Here is a 21,034-nt window from a genome sequence, read left to right on the forward strand (position 1 = left end):
AGCCCACAGTAATCTTAAAACGTCTTAAAACTGCACTTTATATAACTAGAATAATCATATGGGCCAGGATTTACTAATCTTTCAAATAAGCAAGTGTCAGCTGTGACAGGCAGAGACCACAACCTTTCCTTTTCTAGGCCTGATAACCATTGTAGAGGTTAAACTCCTTCCCCTTGATTTGTTACTGTTAAATTCAAAATAGGTTTTCTTTATTTTGTTGTTCATTCATATCTGTTCAATTTCTTACAGATAGTTGAATTATTTGTTCCAGATTTTTACCAGAAATATATTCTAAATTGACTGGTCTGTCATTCCCCAGTTCCTCCTCTTTCTCATTTTAAAAACAAGCACCCTATAACCTTGTAATTCTTCATAACTTTTCAAGAATCTCAGAGATTGGAATCCACTTTCTGGCTTTTAGTAAACACCAAAAGGTAAATTTCATCAGCTGGTTTGATGACATTTAATATGCTCCAGCCTGTTTATAAGTGATAAAAGAATCCAGGTCGAAGTAGAGATTATTTATTTGGTCATACACAATCCTTTCAGAAAAACAGGCAAAAAAAAAAAAAAAAGGCATTTCACAGTGGTAAAGTCAGTAATGCTCACCTTCTTCTGAACACCAGAGCAATTATTACCTCGTTGTCTTCTCACTGTACTATTAAAGGTTTTGTTTCTTTTTATGTCCCTTTGTGGTTGCACCTCATATTGTGCTCTTTTGGTTTTTTTTTTCTGATTTGAGACGCTCTTCCTATTCTTCTATTTTTATCATTGCTGAATGAGACCTACTTTCTATTTTCTATCATGAGATCTCATGATTTAACCAAGTTGCTCTCCTAAAGCACTTTCTAGCTTGACCTTCATTTTGTATGTACTGAGATACAACCTTTTAGTGGCAAGACTAGTGGATCTTTACTGAATAGCATTCAACAATATCCCCATCTTTTTCTTACTCAGTAGTATGTGACAAGAAAAAAATTGTCAAAGTCCAAAGTAACTCAAGTTTAAACTACTTAAAACATTTCCCTCTGTCACTTGCAGCAAAACCTACTCATTTTTTAAGTCTGTAGCTTTACCTTAATGGTGCAGGTAAAGTAACAGCATTTCTTCAAGAACACAAGAAACATCCACCTTTAATTGCTATCCTGCTGTACTGGCACTAACTAAGAATTCTGCTAAACAATTCATATGCTGTTTTTCTTCAAATATCACATTTATATTTACACATATTCTAGCCCTCCCTGGTATTAGCAACATAAGTTAACCAGGCACAGTCTAACTTGTTAAAGTAAACAAGCCAATACTGAAGAAAAAAGATGTTTAGGCAGCAACTCCTTCTTTGATACATGCCTTCATCAGTAAGTTTCAGGTCTTAAGCCTCGGCCACAAGACACTGGCAATAACATCCTCTCAGGAAGATGAGTGCTATGCCTGAACATGAGAAGCAGCAGTCTCCTAAGTAAGGAAATGGTTCACATCCATGTATTTAATAATATCACTCTGTAGGACCCACTTCCGCTTTTTTTTTTTTAACTAGGCATCACATTTTTGTTAGGATCTAAATGTCATCAAGACAATTTTGTTCTGAATATTCTTAATGACTAACCACTAAGTGCTTTCACCTTTGCTGGCACAACACCCAACTCACAAAGGCTGTAAAAATTTGAAACAAACAACTGATGAATCAGAAGAGAGAACTGAAAAAAAGCAGGCAGTCTAGTTTGACTCGTTTATATTGACTTTCTAATTTTGGTCAAAATGGTATCAACCCAGCAACAGCTCTACCCAATCAGGAAAGAGACAAACAGGTACCGCACAGCCATCAACTGATATTTTGAGAAGTGTGATCTCAGCTGTGCTTTCCACCTACAGCCCAGCAAAACAAACTTATAAAATACTTTTTTTTTTAGCTAAGCACATCCGGCTTTAATAGAATAATACCAGAGTTTCATTATCTTCCAGTGAAAATTTAACTAGCAAAGTCAATGAGGAAAGCTGTGCAACTTCTCCTGAGTAGTACAATGCTCAAAGGCTTGTATTAGCTTTGGCTGTATTTCCTTAAATGCTCATGGATAAGGACTGAAAGAGCAAGAAACACCATCTTAGAATGGCTGTATAAAAAAATGCATGCAAAGCTGCATGATATTTTGAAACTGCTTGCAAGACTAAACCTGTGCAAGGCCCATGGGCCTTTGTGTACATAGCATCTTTCTGTACATAATAAATGAGATTATGTGCATTTCCACATATTTGGAGTATTAACTGCATATGGAATTTTAGACATTCTTTCACACTTACAGAAAAATTACATTTATCAAATCAATGGAAGTTTAACCATGTATTGCACTAAAGACAAACTAGATTAAAGATAGGAATTACACTCAGTTATTTCATCTTTTTATAGTGAGGCATTCATGTGAGACATGATGAACACAGAGTGTACTCAAACCTGAGTGGAAGGCTATATACAAGAGCACACAGCTTCACTTACACAAATAAATTTGAACAAACAAATCAAAAAAAGCTTGAGAAGATCTTTCTCTTTGCTTTCTATCTGTGAAAAAAACTGTGATATTTTTCATTTTGAGGTGGTAATGGGACCACATACTCCATCAGCATTTAACTCTTCCGGCAACTGAAAAACAAACATCTGATCATCATGGATATGAAATATTTTTTTGCTTATCTACTTCTAAAACTCTCTTCCTTGCACTGCCCTAGTACCAAAGGTAGTCCATGTACCTGCTGAGTCACAGAACCTGACAACAGTTTATCTTGGCAATTAAAGTACACCTGCCTTTCAGTGTAAGCACGATGTACACAGGTACAGACTGTACAGGCGACCTTATCAGTACGGAAGGAAAGCAAATTAGGTCAGTAGCTTCTAACTAAACCAAGATCAATAAGGAAGGACGGTCCAATCTAGAACCCGTGAATGCTGGCCAAGTTCCTGCTACTTTATTTGGTGTCTGGGCCCTCAGAATGAGGGGGATAATACAAAACAAAAGGTCAGATGCCAGCGGCTGAGTTCCTATTGAATCATCAGCTGTAAATGAAATCTGCTTTCCATGTTACACAAATTTCAGTGGAGTTAGTCAAAATTCTACCACCTGCCCTGCTTCTCATTCAAATCTAATTTACACTTCACTTCCAAATTTGTATTTCTGCTTTATTATGCACTTTGGAAAGAAAATTTGGGAGGTTTCTTTGCAGGGTCTGATTATAGGCAAAATTTCTGTAGTTACACTCACCCAGAGCTAATCTCTTCTGAATACAGTAAAGATTCATCTTGAAGTGACATTATAGCTGGAAAAATTGCTGTTCAAACTCAGAAATGACAGCTATCACAATATGAAACTCAATTTAAAGAATAAAAAAGGGGGAGTGGGCAGTGGTGTAGAACACCCTGGAAGTATTAAAAACAAACAGAGCACCTCTTGACTGAGGAATGGGAAATAAGAAGTTTTGCCACAGTGACAGCAGGGAGTACCTTGTCAGTAAAGAGAACCTCCTTCCCCCCAAATATTAATGCATTTGAGGAGAAGGAGAGACCATTAGTAAAATGTAATTATACTTCTGTATATCCACACCATAGGGCCCTACCCAATAATTTCTACATCCCAAAATCTGTTCAGCTAAGCTTTTCAGAAAAGGGTTCATTTGCACTTAGTAAAGTTCAGCAATCAAGAACTTGTGCTTAGGTTTGTTTGTGGACACCTGGAGACCTGGGAAAGATAAAAAAGAAAAGTAAGCGCACTGCCACTAGAACAATATTTGATGAAAAGCTGTGTAGGCACTCTAAAAAACAGTATTTCAGAAATCAAATTAATTGAAAAAAAAGGTTGAAAACCATATCCTCCATGCTATTGCTCCAATGACTGTTGATCTCTCTGGTTAAAATCCATTCTTATTACTACGTAAAATTTGAACAGCTTTAGCTATTTCTTATTGTTCTTTCTTTTTGTTTTTTTCTACATTAAAAACTGGTCTGCTAACAGAAATGTCTTCCTTGTGCAGATTCTATTAATAGGCAGCTTGCTAATGGTCTGGCCTTTGTCATGTATAAATTAATTTCCTTGAGGCATTTTAACTCTAATAATTCTTTTAGCTTTTTTTAGAGCTGTTCCCAAGCTTTCAGCATCATTTAGAAAAATTAGATCAAAAACCACAATAACATATTTTAATAAGAGTCTCTCACCAAGCAGTATTTTCTTACTATTATTATTGATATTCTATGGTTTACCCATCTAGTAATTACATACACTCACTTTTATCTTTTGATACATCAGAACAGCAGGTTTCTATATGATACATGCCAATGAAGACTGGTTCATTACAAACTTTGAACACTGCATTTCTGATAATTTTATACTCAGTGTACAAATCAAATATTCTGCACTTTTCTTAACATTTTTGCTTTTTCTTTCAGCCAAAAAAAAGAAAAAAAAAATCACAACTAAAGCACTAGGAAGATGCTCATACACTTTTCAGCTCAGCACACTGTCAGAAATCATACTGTAGGGAAAGAGTGACCTTGTGCAGTTATTCACACTTATCAGCAGGGAAATTCCTTCAGTTGTCAGAATATCAATCTTAGAATTGCTACTTCCTTCTTGGAAAAAGAAAAGCAAATTCAGAGAGACTGATTAATCAGTTATGAATATGCAAGTACACACACAAAACACCAGAGAAAAATAATGTCTTTTTTGCTCTTTAAAAATCAATTACATTAATGATCAATTCCTTTAAAGATCAGTTTCCTTTTTTAAATTGCCCTAGGCACTATTATAATGTTGGACTACACTGAAGAGGAATGCAACTGAAAATATGTACTAGTAAATGCAGGAGAAAAGAACCACATTATCAATGCAAGTTCTTTGTAGGGTTGCCTTGACAAGCATTTCAGCACAAGCAGTGGCATAAACAGCAATCAATCTCCTTCCCATACAGAGCTTCTTTCCTCTCCCACATTTCTGCCTCAGTATTTGTGATCAAGGAAGCATTTGTTCAACAAACTAAACAGGAAAGCAATGCAGATGATAACCAGGAAAAGACTGGGGTTCTTTTTTTCAGTTTTAGGATTATTGGAAGCTGGATCAGTTCTCTGACATGATGTCTCATGATGTCACACAAACAACTGTCCTTAGCCCAAATGAAGGATGGCACAGAGGAAAAAGTGACTACCCAAAACATAAAGAACACTTGGGTCAAGCATGGATAACCATTTATTTAGAAGCAAGCAGTAGACACAGGAACACACCATCGCCCCCAATAACAGCGTTAATAAAAAACCCCTTTGGTATCTCAGAAGACTGTGATGGCACTGAGCAGAATGCCAGTAACACTCTTGAAGTATTTAAAAGACAAATGTGTACCTGAACTAAACACAGGTGCAGCTCTTCACTGTAAAAGGAAGAGCCTGTGGCTGCTTTTGGGCATTACATGACTTATGTTTTATGACTGGCTGAAACAGACAGATGGTGGGTTGCTGGGAGCTCATCACAGAGCTATCCATAAACCAACCAAAATACCAGCCAGAAAGACCAGTCACCACATGCAGATAAGCCTTTGCCTAATCAATAAAATCAGAAACACAGCGGGAAAATTTCCTGCAGTTAGAGACCTCACCTGTGACAACCTTCCCCATGGCAGCACTCCTAAGAGCAAAAAGGACATTCAGCAGCCCTGAAAACAAGGGCTGACAAGAGCAAGTCTTGTCTCTTGGGGGAGACAAGAGCAAGTCTCACAAGCAAAAGCCTGCTTGCTCACAGAAAACAATAAACTGATTTGGGAGCCTCTACCTGGTAGATGCACTTGGGAAGGAAGCTGGGCAGACCCAGGCACAGTGAACCTGATAAATGTGGACATGTCCTGAGAGAGGATGACAGGGCAACACCTCTTCATTTTATAAATTGTTTCTGACAAACTGATTGCTAAATCAACCAGGTAAAGCAGTATGCAAATTATCACTGAAAATGAGTGCAGTTCTTCTAGCTGATGCAAGAGACGCAAAAATAATAACAAATCTTTTGAAATATATCAGGACTGGGAAGTTTGCCAGAATCTGCAAAACTAATTGATGATCAGGATAAAACAGGAGCACTGAGAAAAGCAAATGTCATTGCAGAGAAGCTAAATGAGTTCTTTGCATTGATTCATGCCCACTCTGGAAGCAACTGGGAAATCTCAATGTGACAGCATTCTCCAGGGAAGGCTCATCAGAGCCATCTGTCTAAAACTGATGCAATCGCAAACAACTTTAAGGAACAAACTGACAAAACAAAGAGTAACCAATCACCAGGACGGGATAATTATCCAACAGTTCTAAAATAACTAATTAATTAAATAGCTTAATTACTTACAGCACTATACAACCTCCTAAAACTGTAACAAATATGAAAAGATTCCAAGTGAGAATCAAGTCTGGTGTCTGGACCAGATAAATTAGTAGAGACCACAAAAAAAAAAAAAGAACAACAAAAAAAAGAGTGGATAGCCTAGATAAACACGATAAGCTGTAAGACTTCTAATTTCTGATTTACACATTTACTGAGTTCTTTGAAGGGATTAACAAACATGCATAAAAAAGACCATCTGATACCATCCATGTGACTTTCCAGGATACTTTTAACAAAGTCACTCAGCAAAATCCTAGTGACAATAAGGAGTCATGCTGTAAGGGAGAATATCTTGATATAGATAAATGATTAGAGGATGTAAAACAGAGTAAATTAGCAGTTTCTGCAACGGCAGAAGATAACCAGTGGAATTCCCAAGGTTTTGTGCTGGGATCTGCTGTATTCAATTTATTTATAACCACAGAAAACGGGCAGCAGCAGTGATATGGAAGAATGTACTGACTTCACTATGATATCCAAAGTACCAAAGATGAAGGTTGACTGAAGAGCAGAAAAAGAATTGCAGTCTGTTGGTAATAAAATAGCAGATAAAATTTAAATGCATTAATTTAAACATGAAAAGATCCGTGGGAAAGAACAGAGCAAACATATCTTCATATATAAAATCACAGTCTTTGAACCAACCATAACCACCTATAGTGCAATCCTGGAGTTAATGACAGAGTTTAATGACCACTGATCAAGAAAACAAATAAAGTATTGGGAATTACTGGGAAATAAATTTATGCAGGCATGTAAATTTATTATATGACAACATCTTGAATGTTGTTCTAGTTTCCTCCTCTCAAAAAAAGAGGCAGGAATCAGGATTGGAAAATGCTATGAGAAAAGCAACATGGATACACCATGGCATGGAACAATTTCTCCATCAGAAAGAGCTAAGTAAGCAAGGACTCTACAGCATGGAAAAGAGGTAACTTGAAGAGGGTAGGATAAACATCTAGAAAATCAAGGGAGGTGTGAAATGAACAATGAGCTTCACCACATTTGTAATACAAGAACCAGAAGGCATCAAATAAAGACAGTAAAGACCAAATGCAAAACAGGCAAAAGGAATTGTTCGCTATGCAACTCTTTGTCAACTTTAATATGTTTAAAGTTTATATGGGGTAGAAGAGAGACTGTAGAATTTCATAGAAAAGAAGTCAGCTGAGGTTTATTTCATACACAGCTGGCTAAGGCTGTTTTCAAACTGTAAAGAGCTGGAGGTTTGGTAAGTACACACAGGAAAGATCACACATACCTGCTCCATTTTACTGTTCTCTAGATATCTGAATCTCACCATTGCCAAGTGTCAAGATCAGACTGGATGATGTGATGTTGATGTGATCCAATGTAACCACTATTTTGCTGAATAGGCAATTACTGCATCCAGTGATGTCAGATTCTTAAACAAATGCTTCCCAATTTCAAAATTAGGATATATTAAAGCTAAGGGGACCTTTCTATACAATAGGCATAAGATTGCTTCTATACAAATTTCAGTATCACACCCTCTGTTTGTGCTCTTAGGACTGAAAACAGAATCGTAACTGATAAAATGTTACACAGAAGCTGGTAGGGCTCCAAAATGCCACCTAAGCTCAGTTGGTGTCTGACTTACTGACAGAAGTTGCTGTCCTATTTAGGCAATGTCCCTGTTCCAAAAGCATGGCCTGCTTGTGACTTGTGACATTAACCACAGCCCAAAGAAGTCACTCTTTATGCGGTTTATCTGAAAAGCTTAGAGAGGAAAATGATGTGGGAAAATGGAAAAGTGGAAAAGAACCCTGTTATTCCAGATTTCTTGAGATGGGCAAAAGTCTACAGCGCTGACTAGAAACAGAATCACACAAAGCTTATCCTGCAAGACAGAGGCTCTATGTAAACAATTCTGACAGTCTTGACAGCATGTGGCAACCACCAAGGTTTTTTTTTGTTACTCCACATAAGTAAGGTCCAAAGCCAACCATGAACACATACTTTAGATGTTTGTAAAAGCCCAGTTGACTTCCCCACTCCTACGGTGAAGATTCAGCTTTTCCAGTCTTCTGTATTCCCTACCTAAGACTACAACACATGGTACTATTAAGTCTTGCCAACTCAATTTCCCCAAAAGTCTTTCATGGAGAATCATTAAATCATTACTCTTCCACCCTTCCTTCGCACTCTTTCACTCAAGAGAGAAAATGAGCTGAGGAAAAAAAAGGGAAAAGAGCTGTAACTGCAGTGTGGAGCAAAGAACAGAGACTATTTGGGTTGCAATTGTGGAATTCAGTGTCTGGTGTGGGTGCAAGTCATTACTCCTATTTCCAGTGCTCCCATTTTTACTTTCAGAGTACTTAATACTTACCTTTAAAGTCTCAGTTTTGATAGCCCTTGAGAAAGTCTGAATGCTGCTTTTCCTCTATTTTTCCCCTGTATGTTTCTAGCTGCTATGACTGCCAGTAAAAAACCTGATCCCACAAAATTTGCAGCCTGAAAACTCGGAAAAAACCACACACAGACACACACACCCCCTTCCTTTCTTCACATATCAGTTTTTAGTCCTGAAGATTTTTATTAATGCTTTAATAATGATGATTTTTCCTTCTCTTTGATTCTTCCCATAGCAGACAATTGTACTCACTGTACTGCTGTTGCTTCATTTCTTTTCAACATATACCAACTCCTACTGTAACTCACTAGCTGTTGGCACTTTAAAAAAAAGGTTAGCAGTGCCAACTACACCTCAGGAAAAACATCTGCACTCCTCACAGCTCAAGTGTTTATTATATACTACAGAAAATCGGTGCATTACATTATGACCTTCCTTTCGTTCCTGCACTAAGCTGACAACTGACAATTGCACACTTTTTTCAAAAATAAGTAATAAATAAAGAAAGTAAGAAATAATTATTCTGAAGACATAGCATATATAATCAACACAATGTAATAGGTAAGTTTTTCTTTAATACACAAGCTACTTTACTCATTTGTATTTTCATAAAACAACTGAGAATCTGACACAAAATGTAATGCTAATCTTGTGAAGAAAGATGTATTTTTGGACCACTTAATAGAAAAATGAGAAGCTAAATTCTGAATACTAAATAATAACAAATAATTTGAGGTAGATATGAGCCTACAATTCATTATGACACAAAGCTATTATCTCAGGAACCTAGAAAAGCTACCCTTAAAATGACAGATTGAATTTAGGAGAAAGATGTTATTTAATTAAAGATCCCTATTCTTGATTCCATAATTTGTTGAGTTTTTAATACAATAGTCACATGGAAGAATAACTACAAATCTAGGAAAATATAATTGACATTTTTCATGTTATTTACATAGTATTTTACTGAAGTTGCTTTGAAGACTAAACTATGCAAGAGCAGCCTGAACCTAGAAATACTCGACAGATATGCTACAGAAGTGTTAATCAGCAGATATTTAGAAGAAGAAACACAACTTGATCTTTGTTCCTCTTCTATGTGCATTATCACAGAAAACACGGATGCTGGTAAACAGGAAAGGAACAAATTATTTTTGTATTTGGCAGAAGAAAGAATATTGTTCAGCATAGCCCATCTAGTTACCTTCATTAACTCCCTTCAGCACAAAAGACCTCCTTCCAACAAATCTCCAAGAATTACTAACCCTGGCATAAATTGTATAGGATAACTAAATGATCTCAACCTAGTTTAGATACTGGACCAGCCAAGAAAGTCTTACTTTTAAGGCTGATCTTAATGTAATTTAACATTCTATGTTTTGAAACTTTTTTCCATCTTTGAACATCTATGCTTCAGATAAAAATTATCTTCTTAAAACTTACCTGGCAATAGAGCTGAGTCATTTGCCCCACATAGGGCACTCCACTCTTACCAATGCATCAATATGTAAGACTAGGATCCTGCACCAAACTTTGAGAACCTGGTGCTCCAGTAAATGTAAGAAAGATCACTGTGATACAGCAGGACAATAGAGCAACACCCTTGGTGTTCTAATAAAGTTGCAGCAACTATACTCAGAATTTTATTTCATTATATAAGGCATTTTGACAAAGTCTAAATGTTTATTTCTACATGGACATCCAAAATGTGGTACTCCAGGCCGTGGTTTTCTCTGATAAAGGAGAGATATATTTTGATATCTTAGGCAGTTAGAGAGCATGGGAAGATGATGGGGGTGAAAAGATAATAGTATGGAAGTTACGGGGAAAAATACAGTTATAATCCCTGGAGGAAACATGGTCAGCATATCTGACCTCCCACACACTATGCAATCTAAGGGGGACCCAACAGAGGGTGAAGCAGAGTGGAGACACCATTGTCAGGCACTGTGTTGAAACCCTTGCAAAAGAGGGAACTCAGTGGTGCTTTCCAGTTGATAAGCCCCATAGCAGCTGAAAACCAAGGGAGATAAAGGAAAATGTCCTGCTCTTGAATCAGCAACTGTTATGAAATCATTCTACTGGGACTAACGCATGTCCCCATCCCAAGGTTATCTTGGGTATTATCCTGAGCTATCCACCCCCCAGTTCAACCACCCCTCACTGATTAAGAGTATGACCAAAGCCACTCAAAGCCACCTAAACATAAAGAAATAGTATAAAAATGAGTTAAGAACAGGGAGAAATGGGGGAAGACTCCATTATAACTTCTGGGATCAGCTGACAAGCTGAACCTTTCTTCTCCCTCACAGGGACGCCTACTGTGTAAGAAATGTGATCTCTACATGCTGAATGACTGTCTCAGATCAGCTTTTATTTGGGATTAAAGCTTGCTAGTACATTGCTTTAAATTAGTATATTGAATATACTTCTGTTGTCTGATACTATCACTGGCAAGTCTCAAACCTTAACCTTTCACAATTCTATAGTAATAAAGAGTGTTATTCTGCAAAATGCAAGTCATTCAAGGGCACTGCCCGTTGCCTGCAGCAGGTAAAGGAGGAGACCCAAGAGGAGGTTTCTCTGTTAGGTGTGTGACCCTGAATAAGTCAGTGGAACAGATCCAGCAGGACTGCTTAGTGAAGGGTCCCATAATGGGGCACTGACAGACTGGGTGGGCACAAGGTTCACGGCTTTCCTGGGGCTCTGACAGACTAATCAAACACAAAGGGTTTGAGTAAATCTGCCCTTTTTACACGACAGCAAGGAACACATTCTCCTCTGCTTTCACATTGCTCAGGTCTAGAAAAGTCACACTTCTTTTGCAGGTGAACAGGACAGGAGAAAGCCCAACAATTTCCTACTATTAAATATTCAAATAGTTTTTTGCTTTAAAATATATTTCTTAAAACTATGAAAAAAATTAGGTACTCAAAGGACTGTTTCTACACATGGACAGACAAGTTAATCAACTGTCCTCTGTATTGTTTTGAATATTTAATCTAAATTATTTCATTACTTAGAAATGCTGTCAACCATTTAAAATTTTTATTTGGTAAATGCATAAAAGTAGGTCACTGAAAACAAGCTGATACACAATAATACACAGACACGTCAGAGGATTAATATATAAAAATCAAGAGATGAAAAACTGACCTGCTGCTTCTGGTATTTGTTTAGTAGGGCTAAAAATAAGACGTAACATCTGGAGCAGTCTGCTAAAGCTGCACAGAAGTCATTGTAGGTAGAAAGTTTGCTATTAAAAGAAAAAAAGTATGTAAATTAATGAAAGGACCTTTTTCCACAAAACATTTTTTAGAAAGTCACTTTTGACTCTCAGAGCTGTATTTTCCAACAAATGAAGTGAATGCCAATACTCTACTTCTAGCAGAGGCATGTGCAGTTATATAAGAGCACAACAGGAGCACAACAGAAGCCTAGCTACCCTAACCACAGTGAATTATGGGAAGAAGCAAACATAAGGAGCTTTCCAACATGCTTGCCATACAGGCACAGTATGCTAACACCAGCACTTCTTAGTGCTAAATGGGAGAACTGGATTTTCAAGATTATGTGGGAAATCAGATGAGAGGAAATAAGGGGTCCCTTCCTAGTGCACATCTAGCAGGGCCCAGCAACAGCACTAAGAGAACACATTTCTCACCAGCAAATACAGAAAATGCACCTCCTCGCAGGCAGGATTTATCTCTGCACGTTTCCTAACTCCACTGCTCACCTTGACCATTGCCAACACTGGGAACTGGACATGTGTTGGTCACACCAGAAAAATGCAATACCAGAACAAGCTAGGATAACACCTTACTTCTCATGTACTCAAAACCAGAAAAGATCTGTGTTGATGTTCAACTACAATTAATTACAGGAAGATTTACAGTCTTATTGAATGAATAATCTGAATAGATTGAACATATTTTCTCCAAAGAAGCTGTCCAAAGTTGATTGAGAGAATAATCATTCTGTATTACTAGAAGACAAAACAAAATTCAAATCTGAGCTCTGTACTGCACAGTATATTTTTTTTTGCGACTGCAGTTTCCAGGAAGGTAATTAAATTGATTTTATGGCTAATTTGTATTCTTGAAGCATGAAGTTCTAATCTTATGGAAAAAAATTGAAGTAGTAGGAAACTTTAAGTAAGGCAAGTTATTTTTTCTCCATATTGAATTCCCTATCAAGTAAATGTCCTTATCAGAATTACAGTGTAAGTATCAATTACACTTAATTACAAACCTATTATCCCACTTTTCATGGCATTTTCCAAGTAAAAGAAATGCTCCCTCCTCAGAAGAAGTAAATATGCTCGAAGTGCTGTAATCATTGCTAGGGATCATTTTTAAGAAGAAAATTAGAGACAGATGTGAACAAGGCAGCATGGAATTGGGGAAGCCATTCAAATGCTTTACAGGTAGCACAAACAGCAGTGGAGCAGATTTGCCTGCTTTCAGCTGTCTGGAGGAAGGAATGCCAGCCCCTTATGCAGCCACTGTTCACAGCACAACTCCACCTCATCCAGAAAGGAGAATGTGATGGGTAATTTGGAGGAGCTGAACTGGAGGAGAAGTCCATAACAGAATCTCATTGAACACAGAGCCACAGGCAACATGACTCAATGCAGTAACAAAGCAGCAATAGCAAAAACTTCATCCAGCACATCATTCATAAACTGTGCTTATAATCTAATTAACTCCTGAAATTACCAACAGCCAATTTCACAACTTCTTCAAAATCCTTATATTGTTTGCAAGTCCATTTAGCACTGAATATTGCAATCTGATGCTTGGTAACTGGAAGACTTTTGACTGAGAAACTATTCAGACTACAAAATCATCTTTTTGGTGACTAAGTCATACTGATCTCCCTCTAAAAAGCACAACTTGGGAAGCAGCCGTTGGCTGCTCATAAAACTGAGATTCTTTCAGCACTTCCATCTGCACACTCAAACCTTGATCCCAGGGATTAATTTCCTCAAACACTCTGTAATAGCTCAAAACAATGAACACTGGTTATATTTTCTCTCTTGTATATTTTATTTCACAACACACAGTTCCTTGTATAATTTCTCTCATTAATCTTTTTCAAACATGGCCTAGACCAGGATTAATAAATAATAAACGGCATGATAATTTATGTAGTTTTACAACAAATGGTACTTTAAAAAACTCCATCAGAATCTGTGGGATCAAAGAATGACACAATACAACAAAATATTTTTCATGGGGATGATGAATACAAGTTCATATGGCTACAATAAAACAATTCTGTGTTAACAGAGACACAATACCATTAAAAGCTACACAGAGCTTTTTAAAAAAAGAGTTCAAGTAAGTCTCCCAGTTTTAGCGCTTGATCCTGCCTCCTTTGAGGTTACTCAAGCAGGAAGAGGGAGCTGCCTGCACGCAGAACCGTGCTCACGCGTACCTGAGCACCCTGACAATCCAGATGCACATGTCCTTGTCGCTGCCGCGCTGCTCCAGCGCCACGCAGAGCTCGGGGATGGCACCGCTGTCGCTGAGCCGGCGCCGCGCCAGGGGACAATCGGCCAGGATGCGCAGAGTGGCTGTGACCTGCACACGGAGCGGTAGAACAGCGATTAAGCACGGCTGCTCACAGCAGAACGCGCTGGTGCGAGAACTCTGCAAAGCTCAGGTCTCACCCACAGCACCCCAGGCAGCCTGCACGCCCTGCTAGCATTCTGCAGGGATGTATAAACCCGTTAATAGCAACAGGAAACGTGCAGGCAGCAAGGTGTGTATTTGGGATAAATGTTTGTAAATGTAAGATTGATACTGGTCTTTGCCTGCATGTAACCTCCTTCTTTGAGGGACACATGATCTTTCATGTGCTTTAACATCTTGCACGTACACAACCACGTACAACTGGAATTAGGTGAAATGCTGCGGATGGTTAAAGTAATTCTTTGCATAATTCTCCAATAAATCCTAGTGTTGCAAATTTATATTTAAGTCGTGCAAATACTGGCACATATTTTAATGGTAACTAAACTGCAAACCAAAATAAATTGATTTTAAAACACAATCAGATATATTCCAATTTAAAAATTAATCAAGATCAAGAGAAATCCACTGCTTGAACAATGTAAAAATGAAAAGCTTAAGTGCTCAAGTCTGTTTGAAGAAACCAAAATATTTTCAGATGATACTGTTCTATTTCAAGGGGCTTAAAGCATAGTCTAACACTTGTAGATGTACAAAATGAATCACTTATTGCATATTTTGAAATATTCTGGTTCTCTTCCAAGGCAAGATTATTCAAATGACAAGGTCAGACAGGCAATGACGATCGAATCCAGAACTTACTATAAAATGAATATGAAGCCATTCAATCTTATGTGAATATGGGAATCCTTCAAATTTTTCTTATTCAGAGTGAAGTTATTAACTTCAATTTGGTTTTGAATGTAGTCTAAAAAGGCATAAAAACTATCTGCTCAAATTGTTTCTTATCACAAAAAACTCTGGAAATTAAGCATTTTGTCAATAAATAGGACTGCTTCTCTAGTGATATGTAATTATTAATTTTAAAGAAATACTCTTGACAAAGAGCAGGTTAAGATGTTGTCTTTCAGCTTTTGCACATAAGACTCTATGCATATTCTGTCCATTCTCTAGCAGCTTTCAAATTTGCTGTCCTACTTCAACAAATCTGACAGCAGATTACAAATCTTCAGCGGCCCCATGATGTCCCGTAATGGAGCAACAGGAGATGCAACATGCCAAAATGGAGAAGCAAGGCATAGAGGGAAAAAAATGTGATAATGCAATATGTGAATGGATTTAACTTCAGCACTAAAAATGCAATTTATCCTATATTCATAATACAGAGAATCTGAACCTACAGAAGCCATTTTGCTCCAATATCACTCATATTTTACAAAGACACCTGGAGGTTTTTATTACTTTAATTGAACAACGGCAAAAAAAATTTCCAGATGCAGATTCCTTCTCAAGTCATGATGCTTCAAAAACATCAACACAATGCTGGAGATATATTTTAATAAATAGATTCTGATCAAATGCTTTGCTTTTCAAAGTTTTGGTAGAAAAATTCCTGTCACACAGAATAGAGACAGGAGACTCCAGTCAGTGCTTACATACAAGATATTCACAGTTAGCCTAGGATGATATTTGTTGAATTCTAGCTCAACTTCAACAGAGACAATATAGGAAATTAAGGATAAGCCACATATTAAAAGAACTTTCATTGCAGCAAAGAGACTTACATATTGGATAAATGAAAAAAAAATCAATAGACAATGGTACAGAGGTATCCAAAAAGAGAGTAAAATTTTTCAATGCCTGATATAGTTAGATGGTTCAAAGTCCTCAAGCAGTAAATTTTATCAAGAGCCATCCTCAGACAAAGACAGGTTGGAAAGGAAAAGCAATGAAAAATAACATACACATTTAAATGTGCAGGAAAACAGCAGTCAGCAGTTCACAGAGGTATATATCTACAAAACACAGTTAATGTGCAAATGAAATGTTAAGAGTACAGTTTAAAAAATAATAGAAGCTAGACAGACAGCAGTTGAATTCTAGAGATATTGTGATTGCTTCAAGCAGACCCTGTGTTTCATGGAGAAATGTATAACAATTGTCTTTAGCAATCCCCACCAGCCCTAATCCTTATGTTGCCATACGAAAGATCAAATGCACCCAAACAGAAAATTTAACTGCTCTTTTTAAAGGAGAAGACATTTAAGTGTTTTTCAATTAAGGAACATGGAGTACTTATTAAGTCTTGACAGTGACTCTTCAAAAATCTTGGTTTTTGAATAAGCATTACTATATTTTTGTATAAATATTAGCAGACTGTTAGATTAAGCAACATAAAATTAATCAAAGATGACCCTGTTTCATTTCCTCTGTTAAGGACAAAAAATTATTACAAACATTTAAATTTTTGTATTGTATGACTTCTGCAAAAAATCCATTGTGAAAGAATGAAGAAATCAGGTAGAGACTTTATTCCCACAAAAAGGATCTAGCAAGATTATGTATAACACTGCCATCTGGTGATTGTGCAATTATACAGTTAAAGAATGAAGAGTTGGTCCCAATTAAATGGGATATTTAAGAGAGAGAAGAGCTTCCTTCAGAGACCACTGTGACTATGTAAAGTGGTTTTCTCCTCCAGTATAATTTTCCTTCTGTAACTGAAGACATTATTTCTGCCTTGTCACTGGCTATTTGATCTGTGGCTACAAGATACCATATGCTACAAAAACTTTATTCTGAAGACATGGAACACAGAAGAAACTTTCTTCAATCATGCCTAAAACAGAACTCCTCGTTCATTTGTCTATGATGAATGATCAATTAACTCACATGAAGGAAGTAGTGCACAGGGATTTGTTGAAGGAACCAATATGAGAAAGTCACACAGGAATTCCACAGAAGTAGGAATCACTATTTTTCTCATAAGAGGAAGAAAACCGAAGTATCTGTACTACTATAGAAGAGAACACAAACAAGTGAAAGAGCAATTTCAGTAAGAGACAGCTGTCAGTACTGACTTCTCCACAAAACACTCAAGAACTTCTTAGAAACAGCCAGTCCATTCAAACAGTAAAAGCAGTTTTGCTGTGCTTCCATTTGTACCGAAAAAAGCAGAGATAAGAGAGATTTTTTAAAGAAAGCATAAAATATAACAATATTCCTTCCATACATTTGCAAACTAAACCTTTGATTAAAAAAAACCCTAAATTTATCCACAGGCAAATAATGGAAGAAAAATATTCCTGCAACATTGTGGGGAAGTTCAGGCAGCTAGTCAAAATCCTGGAAGTAAACTGATTCATTAGTTTTATTACGAAGACTAAAAAAAATCAGACAAAAATCACCAATAGCAATGTGGCGATAGAAGCTGTTTTCTCACATAATTTCAAGAAGTATAAAATCCCGTGCTTATAAATTAGTAGAGAATTAAACTTAGTGCAAACACTACCTCAGAAAAATGTCCAATGTATTTTCCTATGAAGTACCTGAAAGTTTACAATTAAACCAGTTATTAATCATTACATCAGTAACTTCCAAACAAATGCCAGGAATCTACCTGGCAAATCCTTGGTAAACACAATACCCATCCCCATTGTTTCTAAAATACACGAGTTTAAACAGTTATAGGGCCAAGGATTAGTTTTCAGAGCCACCACTTATCAAGGTGTTTTGTATATGAAAAGTTTTGAGCCTGCTGCCTTAGAAGATTCAAAAAGTGTTCACTTTTGAAACTACTTTTTTCTTACATTACAGTTCTTCAAAAGCACTCTGTTAAAGAAACACAGCTGTATGTTTTGAAAATGCATTATTCTTGTAATAAAAAGCCATTATTCTTGTAATAAAAAGCTTTTTGTAATCTCCTAGAGTATTGTAGAACCAGTTTGTATTTATTAGTTCAATTTCAAGAATTTAGAGAACACATTTTTATCTATTTACTACAGTATCCAGAACACTGTCAGTACAATAAAATGGTAATGAGAAACCGGTTTATTAGGTACCTAAAAATATTTCTATTAACTTCAGAATTTCTAAAGCCTTTCAAATTGACTACATACAAACATATGTGGTAATTAAATTAGGTCCTGAACAACTTCATTAAACTTCTTAAAAATAAGTCTATTGAAATATAGGTACAACTCAGTCAGGAGCACACAGGGTTAGCTTATCTCCTCTAATTAAATTTTTAATTTGCTGTTGAAGTACATACTTTTAGAAATAAAAGTAAATGCCAACCTGGACTAATAAGTGGTTCAACTTGGAGAAATACGTGTCATGTTCTTTTATGTTATTTATCTGCTTCATTAATTCCAGAAACATTTCAACAGCTCCTTTGCTGACCATTTTATAAAGGAGTGCATCATTTTCAGACATGAATTTTATAGCTGCCATGCAATAGACAAAAGCTTCATTGTTTGTTTGTAGATCTTCATTCCACAGAACCTGCAACAAATAATCTAAAAGGAAAATAATTATTCAGAAAGGCTAATATTAAAATTTACATTTGATACAGTCCAGTCATTAAAGAGATTAACAACTGGAAAACACCCTCAGATTGAACTCTTACATTTCTAATAAGTGGGCTAGAAAAATTGGATATTTGGATTGAAACCAAGAAACAATTATTGATGAATAAAAGAATGGGTCCAACTTTTGTTCTCCTAGACTTCAAGAACCAGTGTAAGCTGTAAACACATAGCAGGAATCATCGAAATCCTCAGACAAGATCTGCAAAAGTGATTGTGTGTGCCTAGAATTTTGTGTACTAATTCCTACTACTTCCTTAGAAATCAAATGTCTTAAAGCATCTCAAATGGAGCACTATAAAGCACAGGGACCTAACTCAACTCTCACGTTTGAAATCTGTTCATAGCCTCTATAGATTTACTTTCTATGTAGGGAAAGTTGACATAAAAGTTTTGTTTTGTGCAACCACTGTCAGACATCTGAAACGTTAAAATTTACAGTTAACACAAGCCCAATGTATCTTTTGCAGTCAAATTGAGACATTCTGAATTTACTGGGGGTATCTTAAAAAAATGAGTAACCCTACTCAACTTTATACGTTTGAATTTCTAGTAACTGATTCAAAAAGATATTTATTTCCGCTTTCTGTTCCATTTGTTCCAGTTGAATAAAAACATTTTCCTATACCATTAAACTGAAGAGATTTAAAAAATTTTTTCTGTCTCAACAGAAGCTGAAAGTCTTGTCAAGTATATATGCATATGAATGAAATACACACACTTTAGGCTCTTGTCCAAACTCCCACCCTCACCAATTAAATCACTTGGGTTGTGGCAACGTGAGAACTCAGTTGCAGGTTCCTGCTCTGCACAGTATCAAACGGGGTCTTGAACAGTAGTTGTCTATTCTGGGATGAAGGATTAACTTATTTCTTCTACTGGAGCTGCTGCATTGCATATAAATTGTTCACAGGGACAGAAGAGGAAAAAGAAATTGAATTTATAATCCAGTGACTGCAACAGGGATCTGGGCAGCTGTGATGATAGACTAGGGACATCTTCCAGGACAAGGTGAGTCCCAAACACAGAGAGTGAATAAACAAATAAAGCAACGCTCTTTCCTTGACTAGTTTTAAAAATACAGGGAAAGAAGAGCAAGTGAAAGAAAAGTGTATGAGGATGGAAATGAGAGCAAAATACAACTTGTTCAAATGCTATGTGTGATGCTGATCTCCAAAAAATTGTACTTTTCAGTATCCAAAGTCAACTTAGCTGTTCTGTTTCCTGTGAGTCTTTTCCTTACCACTTGAAAGGCCTGTCTTTATTTCTGACAATTGTGTACTAAACCTTAAGACCATGAATACTCAACCATTTAAGCAAAAATACGCCTGTGCCTTAACCAATACACATGCAGTAACTGCTTGCAAGATCAAGGCCTACATTAATAAAACACACTAAAGTTTTAATGAAAGGAATGACTATCAATCAATACTGAGTACCATTTGCACACTTTCATTTTCTTCGTATTTCTTGAATTTGCAAGGGGCGGGGGCTGTGCATGACACAAACACTGTTACAAGCACAAAAGAGATCTTAGAGCCATTGCTGACAGTTCTCCAAAACCACTGTCTCAATGTGCAGCAGCAGCTATTGAAAAAAAATTAAAAAGCCAGTGACTGTTTTCAAGATGCTCCTTGATGATGGCCAACACCACAGTCAGCATTATTTCACTTCCATAAAATTTGGTGCAGATGCAGCTTGAATTCTATAGACAGTTTTGTTCCATAAATCTCAAGAAGGATCCACTGGAGTTCGAGAAGGTACAGAGAAGGACTTAAAAAACAACTGAATGACATATTATCTGTTCAATGAGGCTGAGATACCTCAGTACTGAAAAGGAGAAGACAGAGATAAGTGATAAGACTGCATTTTAAAAAATCCTGAAGGTGAAAGGTAAGCTGACAGTACAAACCCCTACACATCCTGCAAAACTACAAGCAGGGGGATAAAGATAAAATATAGATTTAAAACAGCACACAGAGAATTTCTAGAACTCGTTTTATGACATTCTAGAGGCAGACAGAATCAGAAAATCTAAAAAGGCAAATTAATGAACAAAAGATGTATAAACACAGACTAAAAACTGATTAGGCAGGGATGCACCATGCAATGTCCCTAATAAACAGAGCAGTTCTGGATGCTGGAGTAGTGCTGGGGAAACAGATCACAGAGAACAAATATCCCATGCTCCCCCTA

At 36.7% G+C, this 21,034-nt stretch overlaps 1 protein-coding gene across 1 annotated transcript in view; it reads right to left on the reverse strand.

The window, feature by feature from the left end:
- Nucleotides 1-21,034, reverse strand: part of ARMC2 (armadillo repeat containing 2) — a 61,279-nt gene that overhangs the window by 12,255 nt on the left and 27,990 nt on the right. The window contains exons 11-13 of the mRNA XM_014887876.2: nt 18,549-18,769; nt 14,215-14,360; nt 11,932-12,031 (exon numbers count right to left, since the gene is read on the reverse strand). Of these exons, the coding sequence (XP_014743362.2) occupies nt 11,932-12,031; nt 14,215-14,360; nt 18,549-18,769 (467 nt within the window). The remainder of the gene's footprint in view (nt 1-11,931; nt 12,032-14,214; nt 14,361-18,548; nt 18,770-21,034) is intronic.

The sequence above is a fragment of the Sturnus vulgaris genome, chromosome 3 (genome assembly GCF_052056855.1).
Source record: "Sturnus vulgaris isolate bStuVul1 chromosome 3, bStuVul1.hap1, whole genome shotgun sequence".
NCBI lineage: Eukaryota > Metazoa > Chordata > Aves > Passeriformes > Sturnidae > Sturnus > Sturnus vulgaris.